Source organism: Mus pahari, chromosome 20 (genome assembly GCF_900095145.1).
Source record: "Mus pahari chromosome 20, PAHARI_EIJ_v1.1, whole genome shotgun sequence".
Taxonomy (NCBI): Eukaryota; Metazoa; Chordata; class Mammalia; order Rodentia; family Muridae; genus Mus; species Mus pahari.
This window is the reverse complement of record NC_034609.1, coordinates 43,758,179-43,770,712: the sequence shown is the minus strand read 5'-3', so window position 1 is coordinate 43,770,712 and position 12,534 is coordinate 43,758,179. Positions and strand designations below refer to the sequence as shown.

The 12,534-nt window shown below is 50.2% G+C and overlaps 2 protein-coding genes across 8 annotated transcripts in view; one reads left to right on the top strand and one right to left on the bottom strand.

The window, feature by feature from the left end:
• Gins2 (GINS complex subunit 2) overlaps window positions 1-8,229 on the top strand; it is a 9,099-nt gene extending 870 nt beyond the window's left edge. Inside the window, exons 3-5 of the mRNA XM_021220390.2 lie at window positions 3,565-3,664; window positions 7,309-7,435; window positions 7,700-8,229. Of these exons, the coding sequence (XP_021076049.1) occupies window positions 3,565-3,664; window positions 7,309-7,435; window positions 7,700-7,825 (353 nt within the window). The 3' untranslated portion in view covers window positions 7,826-8,229. The remainder of the gene's footprint in view (window positions 1-3,564; window positions 3,665-7,308; window positions 7,436-7,699) is intronic.
• Window positions 8,113-12,534, bottom strand: part of Gse1 (Gse1 coiled-coil protein) — a 354,151-nt gene continuing 349,729 nt past the window's right edge. For all 7 annotated transcript variants that reach the window (XM_029532578.1, XM_029532579.1, XM_029532581.1 and 4 more), the window contains 2 exons: window positions 11,434-11,537; window positions 8,113-11,046 (listed from right to left, as the gene is read on the bottom strand). In XM_029532578.1, coding sequence (XP_029388438.1) covers window positions 10,912-11,046; window positions 11,434-11,537 — 239 coding nt within the window. In that variant the 3' untranslated portion in view covers window positions 8,113-10,911. The remainder of the gene's footprint in view (window positions 11,047-11,433; window positions 11,538-12,534) is intronic.

Here is a 12,534-nt window from a genome sequence, read left to right as displayed (position 1 = left end):
CTACTGCCTGGCCTTTTTTTTTTTTTTTTTTTTTGATTATCAGTTAGCATGTTGGGAATTCTGTTACAAAGACTGTATGAAAATAGCTAGCCTCCATGCTGGTTAGTTTTGTCAAATTGACTCACAGACAACTCCCTTGGGAAGAGGGAACCTCAACTGAGAAATTGCCTCTTAGTCTGGCCTTTGAGCACCTGTGATGCATTCTCTTAGCTAATGAGTGATGTGGGAGGGCCCAGCCCACTGTGGGTGGTGCCACCCTTTGCCAGGTGGTGCTCAATATAAGATGACAGGCAACCCGGAGGCAGCCTTACTCTCTGGTGCCTGTCTCTGGCCCTGCTTGAGCTGCTGCCCTCACATCCATCCATGTGGACTTGATCAGGCCAGATAAACCCTTTCCTCCCCAAGTTGGAGCCATGGTGTTTTTCATAGCAACCGAAAAGCAAGTAAGGATAAAGTCACTCTATAATAGAACATTATTCAGAAGGAATGGCCTTCTGATACATGCTGTGAGGTGGATGAGCCTTGAAAATAACCTTTAAAAAGACTAGAGATTGTGTGACTGTCAAAAATAGGCAAAACTGTCGGCACAGAATGGGGCGGCTTACGACCTGGGGCTTGGGAAGAGATGGAAGGTTTGTGTTTTTAGGAGGGGAGGGAGGATGAAGATCTGAAATTGAGTTGATGGTTGCAGCAATTCTTTGTTAAAAGCCTTTTGTGCAGCTTGAGTCAGAAGTGTGTTCAGACAGCTGTATGGTCTTTACTTTTTTGTGGGGGAGGGGCATGTGCGTCAGGTAGAATTTGAAAACCCCTGTGGTGAGGTCGGCTGGAGTCACCTGAGAAGACCTAGACGCAAAGGCTCAGTCCCAGCTAACTTGTTAACTTGACACACTTGGGAACAGAGACCCTCGACTGAGAAATTCCCTCTATTAGACTGGCCTGTGGGCATGTTTGTGAGGGCGTTTTCTTGATTGCTGATTGGTATTTGTAGGAGGGTCAAGCCCATGCAGCTCACCTGGACAGGTAGTCCTGGGCTGTGTAAGACAAGCTGAGCAGGCCAGCAAGCAGCCTTCCTCAGTGGCTCCTGCCCTGACTTCCTTCGATGGTGGGCTTTGACCAGTAAGCCACATAAGCCTTTTCATTCCCAAATTGTTTGATTGTGGCAGAGGAGAGCAAACTAGGGCAGGCTGTTTAAGCCGGTCACTCTCAGGCTAGTTAGAAATGTCCTTAAACTTGTAAAGAGGTGAATGAATTACTCTGATAGTCTTTTTTTTTTTTTTTGGTTTTTCGAGACAGGGCTTCTCTGTGTAGCCCTGGCTGTCCTGGAACTCACTTTTTAGACCAGGCTGGCATTGAACTCAGAAATCCGCCTGTCTCTGCCTCCCGAGTGCTGGGATTAAAGGTGTGCATCACCACTGCCCGGCCACTCTGATGGTCTTGAAACTGGGACTCCGGTTTCTGTGCCTTGAGGGTCGTCTTTAGCACCCCATCCCTCAAAGCCTGAGTCCATTTCCCAGTTTCGGCTGGCCAAGGTTAGAAAAAGGGGTACAGTGTTCTGTGCCTTTGCTACAAGGAGAGGAACAGTCAGGAGTACAGAAGGCCTGCTTATCCTGGGATCTTAGGTCAACAGAATGCCGTCAGGTGTTGTACGTACGTATGTATGCATGCATGTATACCACTTGTGTGCGGTGCCTTCAGAGGCCAGAAGCAGCTGTCTGGTCCCCTGGAACTGGGGTTACAGGTAGGTAGGAGCTGCCACATGAGTGCTGGGACCCAACGGAGAGACAAGTACTCTTAACTGCTGAGCCATCTCTCCAGCCCCGTGTCCCAGTCTCTTTTTTTTAAAGATTTATTTATTATTATATCTAAGTACATTGTAGCTGTCTTCAGATGCACCAGAAGAGGGCGTCAGATCTCATTATGGATGGTTGTGAGCCACCATGTGGTTGCTAGGATTTGAACTCAGGACCTTCGGAAGAGCAGTCAGTGCTCTTAACCACTGAGCCATCTCTCCAGCCCCCTGTTTCCCAGTCTTTTTTTTTTTTTTTTTTTTTTTTTTTAAGTTTTTTTTTTTTATTATATTTAAGTACACTGTAGCTGTCTTCAGACACTCCAGAAGAGGGAGTCAGGGGCTGGAGAGATGGCTCAGCGGTTAAGAGTACTGACTGCTCTTCTGAAGGTCCTGAGTTCACATCCCAGCAACCACATGGTGGCTCACAACCATCCATAATAAGATCTGACTTCCTCTTCTGGTGCGTCTGAAGACAACTACAGTGCACTTACATATAATTAATAAATAAATCTTAAAAAAAAAAAAAAAAGAGTCAAGTAAGAAGGCTACTGTATTTAAAAAGGGGTATAGGAAACGTTTGGGATAGCATTTGAAATGTAAATAAAGAAAATAATAAAAAAAATAAATTAAAAAAAAAAAAAAAAGAGGGAGTCAGATCTTGTTATGGATGGTTGCGAGCCACCATGTGGTTGCTGAGATTTGAACTCCGGACCTTCGGAAGAGCAGTCGGGTGCTCTTACCTACTGAGCCATCTCACCAGCCCCCCGTTTCCCAGTCTTAAAAGTCATTATTGTGTCCGTGTGTCTGCACATGTGCCATGCGTGGTGCACGGGTGAGTTAGGACAGCTTGTTGCGTGGGTTCTAGCCTTCCACGGTGTCCAGCTTCATCAGGCTTGGTGACAGGCACCTTTACCTACGGAGCCATCTCCCCAGTCCCTGGGTCATGTCTCATTTTGTACCGTTTTGAATGAGATTGTTATCATTTTCTTGTGTGAGCCTTTCTGTAGATCGCCATTTCCCTTTGGTTGGTTGATACAGAGCCTCATGCCGCCCAGGCAGCTGCCTGCTTGCTGCGTAGCTGACACTGGGCTTGACCTGATGACCCTCCTGCCTCCACTGGCCCTCTTGCTGGGTGACAGGTGTCTGCGCTCTGCTACCTGGCTTGGTTTTCCTTAGGTAAACAGATATCTCCTGATGGGGACCTGTTGGGCTAGAGGACAGATGATTCTTAAGTTATAAGCGGCCGCCAGACAGTCCTGCTGAGCGTTGAAAGGTCTGAATCTCACAGAACTGTCGATGAGGTCACATTGTCCCACATCCTGGCCAGAGCTTTGGCCTTGTCCGTGGAGAGGACTCACCTACGGAGCTTTGGACCCTGGCGCTGACAGGTCGTGGAGAATTGGCTTCAGGCATGAGTAGAGGGCAGCTAGGTCAGAAGAAAGTCCACAGGTAGTGGTGACAGCCCTTCCTGAGACGTGTCTGTAAGGCCTTGATGTGAATGCCCCCACATTGTTTGTATGCCACACACACATGCTTATTGGCCACGTGGGCAATACCAGCACCTGGTCAAATTGTAAGATTAAAAACGTTTTCTCATTCAGGAGGGGCATACACCTTTAATCCCAGCACCCTGGAGGCAGAAGCAGGCGGCTTTCTGAGTTCAAGCCCAGGACAGCCAAGGGATACACAGAGAACCCATGTCTTAAAAACCAACCAACCCGAGTATTTTCTTTTTGTTGTGGTGATGGTGAGACATCCTGACGTCTGTGTTTCAGAGAAACTGGAACAGATGCGGGATGAGGAGCGGAAAGAGGAGACATTCACCCCAGTGCCCAGCCCGCACTACATGGAGATCACGAAGCTTCTGCTGAATCAGTGAGTTAGCACAGGGACAGCGTACTCCCTCCGGGACCCGAGTCTCCTCCTTCTCCCCTGCCCATTCCGTGGTGGCTCAGACACCCAGTTTCTCACACAGGTGACCTGGAGGAGGTGTCTGCAGGGTGGCCAGGCCGTCTCTGTTCTTCTCTCCTCCTTGGGTTCTTACTTTCCTGGCCTGTCACCTGTCACTGGGTTGTAGTGTGGCCACTGACAATCTAGCAGCAGCCGTTTTTTCTCAAGGTACACAAGCTTCACTTAATCCAACTTCCCTGAAAGTGTATGGATCTGGGTTCCCTGCCCCTGTTAGAGGACTGGTCAAGGGTGTCGAGTGGGAGTTGGTCCTGAGCCATTGCGATAGATGTGCCCTGGCAAGCCCTGGGTTTCAGCATCCATATCTGTCCCAACTTGGTCTTCTGGTTTATTCTCCATGTGGTGTGCAGGCTGCCTGGTGCTGCTGTGGCTGCAGCCCTGAGCCTTTCTAGCTTCAGTCTCTAGTCAGTTCGCACACAGCAGGTGCCCCGCCCATCTCTCACTGCTCCCCTTTGCTCTCAGTCTGTATTTTATGATCCCAGTGGTCTGTCTACTGCGGAACAGGCTGTTTGTTTGTTTGTTTGATATGGAGTCTCGCTATATGGCCTACACTGGTCCTGAACTCTGGGCTTTAGTGGTCCTCTTGCTCCAGGTCTTTCTTCCTGGCCTAGGGTCTGTAGAGCTCTGCTCTAGCATTTGCCACAGTGCAGTTTTGGAGTCCTCCATGTGTGTGCCATCGGGCCCACTGTCATAGATGGGGAGGGGCTGTCTCCAGCAAGCCTCACACAGGGGCGCTGAGTGTAAGCAGATGCCCTGGTCTAACTTACTCAGCATCCGACTGGACACTGCTCCCTCAGCTGTGCAGGAGCAGAACTGGCACCAAGACCACAACTGTGCTGCTCGCTTAGAGTCCCTGGACAGTAGGACCGGTGTCACTGCTCCTTCTGAGAGCAGTGCTCCTCAAGTGCTCCTCTAGAGATGGGAGGCCTTCGGTCAGCCATTCTGTCCTCTTAACAACATGCTGTAAACATGGTCATGTGGGCCTGAGTTCCCATTTGGGTAAGAGAACAATGTGACCCTGTGAACTGGTCATAAAACCGTCACACAGTCAGTGCCCACGGGAGTCCATAGGACACAGCAAGGCCTGGTGGGGCCAGAGAAGGCGTGTAAGGAAGGCAGGGTTGAGCAGAGTGTCCCAAGGAGCAGAGAGAGAGAGTGAGAGAGAGGGAGAGGCCCAGGGAGCTGGTGCCTGCAGAGCTCTGCAGGAGACTGGCAAAGTGGGGGGACAGTGCTGGGAAAGGGGAGAGCCTTGGTGCGCGATTGAGAACCAGGCTGTGCTCCTGGTCTGGAGGACTGTCTCTGACTTGTGTGTATTAGGCACTCTCCCAAGAGCCTTAGGTCATTGCGGGTGGCATTGTACTTCTAATCCCAGCACTGAGAGGAGTGGGGGATAGGGACAGATGGGTCGCTGAGTTCCAGTTTGGTCTACTTTAGGACTTCCAGGCCACCTTGGGCTATACAGTAAGACCGTCTCTTTTTTGTTTTGCCTGCACATGTGAGGAAGTCAGGTCCTCTAGAACTAGGAGTCATGTGCAGTGAGCTGCTATGTGGATGATGGAGATTGAACTCAGGACCTCTAGAAGACCTGCCACTGCTCTTAACCACGGAGCCATCTCTCCAGTCCCCAAGACACTGTGAAAAACCAAAACAAAATCTTACTGTGTAATTTATCTGGCCAAGGAATGCAATTAAAAAATTTTTAAGCCAGGCAGTGGTGGTGCATGCCTTTAATCCAGCACTTGGGAGGCAGAGGCAGGCGGATTTCTGAGTTCGAGGACAGCCAGAGCTACACAGAGAAACCCTGTCTCGAAAAACCAANAAAAAAAAAAAAAAAANAAAAANTTTTTTTTTTTTTTTTTTTTTTTTTTTTTTTTTTTTTTTTTAGCTAGTCGTCTGGTGGTGCCAGCCTTAATCCTAGCACTTGGGGACAAAGGCAGGGGATCTCTGAGTGATGTAGGTTCCAGGACATCCAGGGCTACACAGAGAAACCCTGTCTGGAAAAAATAAAAATACAATTTAAAAAACATTTTTTTTTTGGCATACATTTGTTGGTGTGACATACACAAGGAGTTCCGAGGACAACTTTCAGGAGTTGGCTCTCTCCTAGCACATGGCCCCCGAGACTGGATTTAGTTTGTCAGGTTTAGCCACCAATACCTTCACATGCTGAGCTGCTGCAGCGGTCCAGGGACCCAGTTTTCCTTTGTTCTGTAGTTCACTTGATGAAGACCTGGAGTTCTTTGTTCTTGGTTGTTTTGTTCTAAGCATAAGATCTGAATGCTTGTGTTCATATTCAGTTCACCGCACACACATTACCACAGATCTGCCTACAGCTCCTGAGCTGGCTGGCCCTGCAGGCTCTAGCTCAGACCAGAGCGCCCAGTGCGGGCTGCATGAGTCCACCTCGGTCTCACGTGAGCTCCTTCAAAGGGTGGCTTCACGTACGTCCTGAAGGAAAAGTTGTCACTACCTGCTCACCTTAAGCTCTGGAGACATGGGATGCTTTGAGGGACTCTGCTCTTCTGTTCGGTGGTTTTGTGTCCCCCACAGTGGCAATCCTGTCTCTCAGCCTTTGTGAGACTAGAAATAGCAAGGGCCTTGCCTGGTGGCGATGGGTAGTGAGCCTATGTCACTGGTAAAAACCAGGGATCTGCTGATCTGAGCCAGCCTCCATACCAACTTGAGATAAAGTTACACAGCAAATGCTGTTGTTATCCTGAAGGGAGTGTCCCAACTGTCCAATTTCTCAGTGCTCATTTAAAGATATATTATTTTTCTTTTTAATTACATGTGTTTGTATCTGTGTGGTTATGTGTGTATAAGTGCAGTGCCCAAGGAAACAAGAGGGTATTGGGTGTCTTGGAGCTGGAATTCTAGGCGGTTGTAAGCTGCCCCATGGAGGTTTCTGGGAACTGATTTAGGTCCTTTCAGGAGCAGTGCGTGCTGGTAAGTGCTGAGCTGTCTCTAGCCCCTCCAGTGGGTTATTGACTACAAGATTTATACTATCCTGCATGTATGTCTGGGTATTGTGTCTCGGCCTCCCACACTCCTGGCTTTCAGTATGTCACTGTCTGCTCTGTCATTCTGTGTAGCCACTGGCCATGGCTGCTAAGCTTTACCTGCCGACATCCTAACCCAAGGATAGAACAGAGCCCCGGGATTCTCTCAAGTCTGTGCAAGGCTCCCCTGGTCCCTTTCAAATGGAGTCTCTATGTATCCTTGAACTTCTGATTCTCCTGGCTTCAGCCTTCTGAGTACTGGGGTCACAGTCATGTGATCAAGATTCGTTTACAAAGATTTGTTTCCGTGCATGTGGCTGTGGCGGTCTGCACATGTTCTGGGTTCACAGAGGCTAGGATGTATTGTATCTTTGGTATAAGCAGTTGTGTATTGCCTGATGGATGCTGTCAGTGGAATTGATATCCTCAGAAGAGCATAAAGCTCTAATTGCTAGGCTGTCCTGCCCTTATGCTGCTGTTTGAAGCAGCCGTTTCTGCCTGTCCCCGGCAAGCTTACTGAGTACCTCTATATTTCTGCCTCTGTATCTTCAGTGCTTCTGACAACATCCCCAAAGCAGACACCATCCGGACACTGATCAAAGATCTGTGGGACACACGCATGGCCAAGCTCCGCGTGTCTGCTGACAGTTTTGTGCGGCAGCAAGAGGCACATGCCAAGGTAGGCATGGCTCTCCCGTCCCTGCCTGGTGCCAGTGGACACTGCCTGCCAGTGTGGCCGCTTCCCAGGGAGCTGTCAGGGCATGCTGCCTGCTCAGCATGGAACAGGGATTTGAAGCTATGCTTTGAGCAGTGGCTCCCCGGGACTTGGGGGTATGAGAGCCTGCCTACACTCCCAGTACCAGGAACCCACAACGTGCTGTTCAGCCGTCTAGCTTTTTCTTAAAGCCAAGACTTCCTCCGCTCACTTGCTTTTGTGTTGCAGCTGGACAACCTGACCTTGATGGAGATCAGCAGCAGCGGGGCCTTCCTCACCCAGGCCCTCAACCACATGTACAAGCTCCGCACAAACCTCCAGCCCTCCGAGAGCACTCAGTCCCAGGACTTCTAGCCAGAGGCCTCTGTTCTGCAAACGCTGCTGTGTGCCCTGTGTGGTGGAGTGTGGGGGAAGAGTGTGGAACACTGGTGACGTGGCTGACCGTCTTTGTCAGAGGTCAGCCATACTGCAAGTTCAACTCCATCGAACAGACAAGCCGCCAGCCTTCCTCTTCCACCCAAGCACAGACGTGTTCGGGCCATCTCAGCTCAAGTGTCTTCAAGCTTGACCCGTGAAAAGCTGTATGTAGTTGAGGCTGGGAGTGAGGGTGGGGGTGGTGATACAGAAAGATGAATTTCGTCTTAACATGATTTAGGAAGATTTTATTTTTGGGATGTCAGAAATTACAGCAATATATTCATAAATACCTAATTACTACATTCAACAAATAATATTACAATACAGTTAATTCAAACAAGTACACTTAGAACGGGTTTAATTTCACAGCATCTAAACTGCCCCCAGAGCGACCGAGGCACCTGTCCTCCCTCCTGCCTGGGTCTGGGTCCAGGGCCCCAGCAGTGAGGCGTAGGGCATACACAAGTACGGAACCAGTGAGGTACCTCCTCAGGTCAAGGCAGCCTCTAGGGTTGAAGTAAGCACTGGATAGACAGTGGGGACAGGCTACAGCAAGTAGTGAAGTCAAAGCTTGTGTACTTGAAAGAGTACAGACTGCTGCTATAAGTGGCTAATGCACACCTTAGAGGTGCTGAGCCTGCTGTGCAGGCCATCTCCATGCTGGGGCCTGGGCAGCTGAGGGCAGGGGCAGGACACATCTAGTTTGCAATTCAGCTTAGCTGGTTGAGACTCTCAGTGCTGTGAGCCTGGCTGTGGCCCCCCCACTGTTAGGGTAGGGCTTGTTCTGGATGCCCTAGTGGTACAGTCTAGTGTGATGGTGCAGGTGAGTGTTTTTAAGATGACCATGTACCAAAGTGTTGACAGCCCTCTCTCCATCACTTACCTACTTGTCTCAATTACATGAGACAAGTGTTTTTAAAAGATCTGACCCGACACCTGTCACTAGCTCGGTGCATCCCACCCAGGACAGATGGCAGCTATCACTTGCAGGTGGAGTGGGAGACATGGTCGAGGACTGGGATTTTCACATACATGCTGATTTCAGTCTAGTCTAGAGCAGATCTATAGCAGGGATAGGCTGGAGGGATCTCCAGGGACAGTGTGGTACCTGGGAAGGGGGCTACTGTGGTCTTGTTAGCCTCATCTGGCTCTAAGACTGTGGGATGGGAAGAATGTCGTATGTGGGCTGAGTGGCAGTCACCTGCCCCTTTACTGGCTTGTACCTTGTTCTGATTGTCACTTTACTTATGAGCATGGGGATATTCGGTCTCCAGATGCCAGAGGTGGCCCTAGAAGCTCCAGGGCAGGCAAGGGCATTGGGAAAGGCTGTAGGCATTGCTAGTCAGTGGCTCAGCTTGTGCCCCAGACTGACCTGGGAGGGCATCGCTTGCTCTGGATAGCATACTCAGCCAGAGGAACTCTCTCTGTGTGATGATGGAAGGGACTGTGTGTGTCTTAAGTTATGGGTTCTACCTTTCCCAAGAGACATTACCAAGCAGATCAGCAGAAGCTTCTAGTCATGGGAGGTGGGCTTAGCCTGGGAAAGCAGCACTAGGCGCAAGCAGCATTTAATTGGGAAGTTGGGCAGGACTCTGGCCCAGGGTGTGCGGCCTCTGCCCTCCTTTGGATCATTTTCTCTGACTGGCTGTGGGCAGAGGAAGGGGCTTGCTGACTGCTGACAGTCCTGGTGGCACTTCCTTGTCTGAGTTTGCTGATAACCAGAGAAGATTCTTGGCAGATGGGTGTGGGTGGGGGTAGGGGCAGGGGTGGAGCAGGTACAGGGACAGATGTCAGCCAGCTGCTCTGTACAGCCACTGAGCCTGGTGGCTAAGGGTAGGCTCAGTTTCCTCTCCCCTCTCTGATGAAGGACAGTCAGACTCTGGCAGGAAGAGGAAGAGGTTCTCTTTCAAGTTGGTCAGCCCTGACTGAGGTGTTGAAACTGGGAAGGAGATCCCTCAGTGTTGAGCTTTCTGCCAGAGCTGTGCCTGTCTCGGGAGCTCAGCTCCCCCACAGCTTTTGGAGAGCAGGCAGCGGCAGCCCTAGGCCCCTGAGCTCTGCTGTGTGGGATGCTGCACAAGTGAGCTCTCCTACTTCCTACAACTTGAGCATTTTAACATTCTGACCAGCAGCAGTACAAACACTAAAAGCAAGGTTTTCTTTTTTTTAAAATCCAGAAAAACAGAAACAAACAAACAAACCAAAGGAAACCCCCAAACAGGAAAACAAACAAAATTTCCCAAACCACATATTAAAAATGGCAGGCTTTTTATAACAATAATTAAAGTAATAAAAACATACAAAACTTTTGTTTTTTTGTTTTTTTTTTAATATATACACAGTACAAGGCTGAAGCACCTTTGACTTTTCTCTCAAAACGTACGTTTGTATGAAACCACCACACACGGCGGTAGCAATCCAGTGGGTAGGCTAGCTGTGGACAGCTCCACGCATCTTCCCCAAGGAAAACAAGGTACTTCTGGGTGTGGGTTTGCCTCTTTTCCTAAGCTGTTCCAGGGAGAAGCTTGTGTGCTCCCAGGAGCGGTGGCTTCGATGACAATGGACGCTTGCTTGTAGGAAGGCAATGGACGACGGGACTGATGGGGAGCCCTTTGCTTGTACAGCCTTCCCGGTGCATTAGTCCCGCTCCTGGCAGGAAGAGGTTAAACTCCAGGGCCGCAACAGCAAGCTGGGCTCTTGTGGCACAGCTACACCAGAAACAACCAGCTGGCTCTCTCCCTCAGCCACATGCATGGTGAACGTCAGTGTTGGAGGGGGATGACGTGGGGGAGAGAGGAAATAACACCGACCTCAGAAAGAGAAACTGAGTCCTAGCTGAGTCAGGTGCCTCGGTGACATTGGCGTCGAGGTCATCTCCTCTCTGGAGCCTGAAACCCTTTGCTTCATGCATGGCACGTTCTCAATTTGTAAGCTTCAAACCTCCCAGTGAAAAATATTAAATATTCAAGGTAATAAAATAGATAATATTTCTATACTATAGGTTCAGCCTAGTGCAGGGGAAACCGTCACCTCGGGTACCCCTTAAAGTAGCCCCTAGGCCAGTGCATGGTGGGCAAGGCAAGGCACTTCCGCAAGTGGTCCAGCTCCGCCTGGAGCCGCTCCCGCTCAGAGACCATCTTCTGTTTCTGACTCCGAAGCTCCTGGGGAGAAGATGCATGTCAGAACCATCTGTACACACAGCAGCGCGAGTGGCCTCCAGAGATTGCTAGAACATTCTTCCGGCAGCACATGCTCCAGAGAACCAGTGTGCACCGCTTGCTGCCTCAGCTCAGGCTTTGAGTCCCAGGTCTGACCAGCCCTGCACGTGGGCCCACCCCGGGGCGGGCACAAGGGCCTCTCTTTAGATAACATCTTTTTATTCCTAACACAGGACCTTACTGTACATCCCAGGCTGGCCTCAAATTCCCAGATCTGTCTGCCCACTGGGGGCCAAAGCATGGCAAGTATGCCTGGCACTGAGTTCTCAGTTCTTAGGAGCAGACCTGTCCTCTCTGGGGGTGCCTGTACAAAGCCCATGGCTGACTCACCGCCATGCTGTGAGACAGCTGCTCTGCAGTCAGGCTGAGACTGTAGTTCTGCGCCTCCAGCCGCCGGCACTGCGTCTGTAGCACCTGCCGCTCCAGGTTCTGCTCTGAAAAGACAAGAGGTGGCAATGTGTCACCTTTGTAGGAGGTAGCGTATCTTCAAGCCATGCAGCGTGTTCTTTGCTGCACCAATGTGGCCAAGCACGGCCACCTCAGTGCAGTAGGGAAAACTGGGAGAAACTGCGATGTCAGTGGCACAGGCAGAAAAAGCATCTTTAATTTGCTGAATCTGATTCACCGAGACACTACCACAGAGTGCTTCGGTTAATGACACATGAGCGCATGGACTGACAGTGAGACACTCGTCAACTGGGGAGCCAACAGAGCAGGAAAGGAAAGAGGAAGACAAAACCTAACGGAGGAAGAAAGCTTAGGCTGCCTCAAGTTTCACAACTGAGGACCAGTGACAAGGATAGCTACGCAGATTGGAGAAGCATTGTCCCTGTTCTGATTCATGTGGGGAGGGCTGGGCACGAGAGAGCTACACTTGTGTCAGCCGTGGAGAGTGAGCCACAGGGGAAGGGAAACCCTTGCGGGGTTTGACAAGATCCAAGAATTCACACAGCTGCTAAGGACAAGCCAAAGTAAGCTGCCACAGGGACGCTGCTGCCATACAACAGGTGTGTCCTCAGAATGACAGGGACAACCCAGGGAGGTGTCCTGGCACACCCAGGAAGAAAAAGCATTTCCATTTATTCTGTTTGAGATGCTACTGGACTCTGTTTCTGCAGGACTGAACCAGGTATAGGAACAGTGAATGGGTAAATCCAATAATCCCAAAATGTGGGAGAGGGGAGGGTGCCTTCTGAGGAGAGGAAAGCTTGAGCAGGTGCTTCGGCTCTGATCTACATTCTTCAGTTGGTATCCAGTTCCAAATGCCTTTCAGGGTTCGGTAGCACACGATCTCAGCCAACAGGTACTAGGGGAGCCTGGGCTACAAAGTGAGACCCTGAATTCACATGCAGTATTTAAGGCTTTAGTAATTAACATGCCAAAAGAGAAAGGTAAGGTATGTGGGGAAGGAGGGAGCCTAGAGTTAGGTCA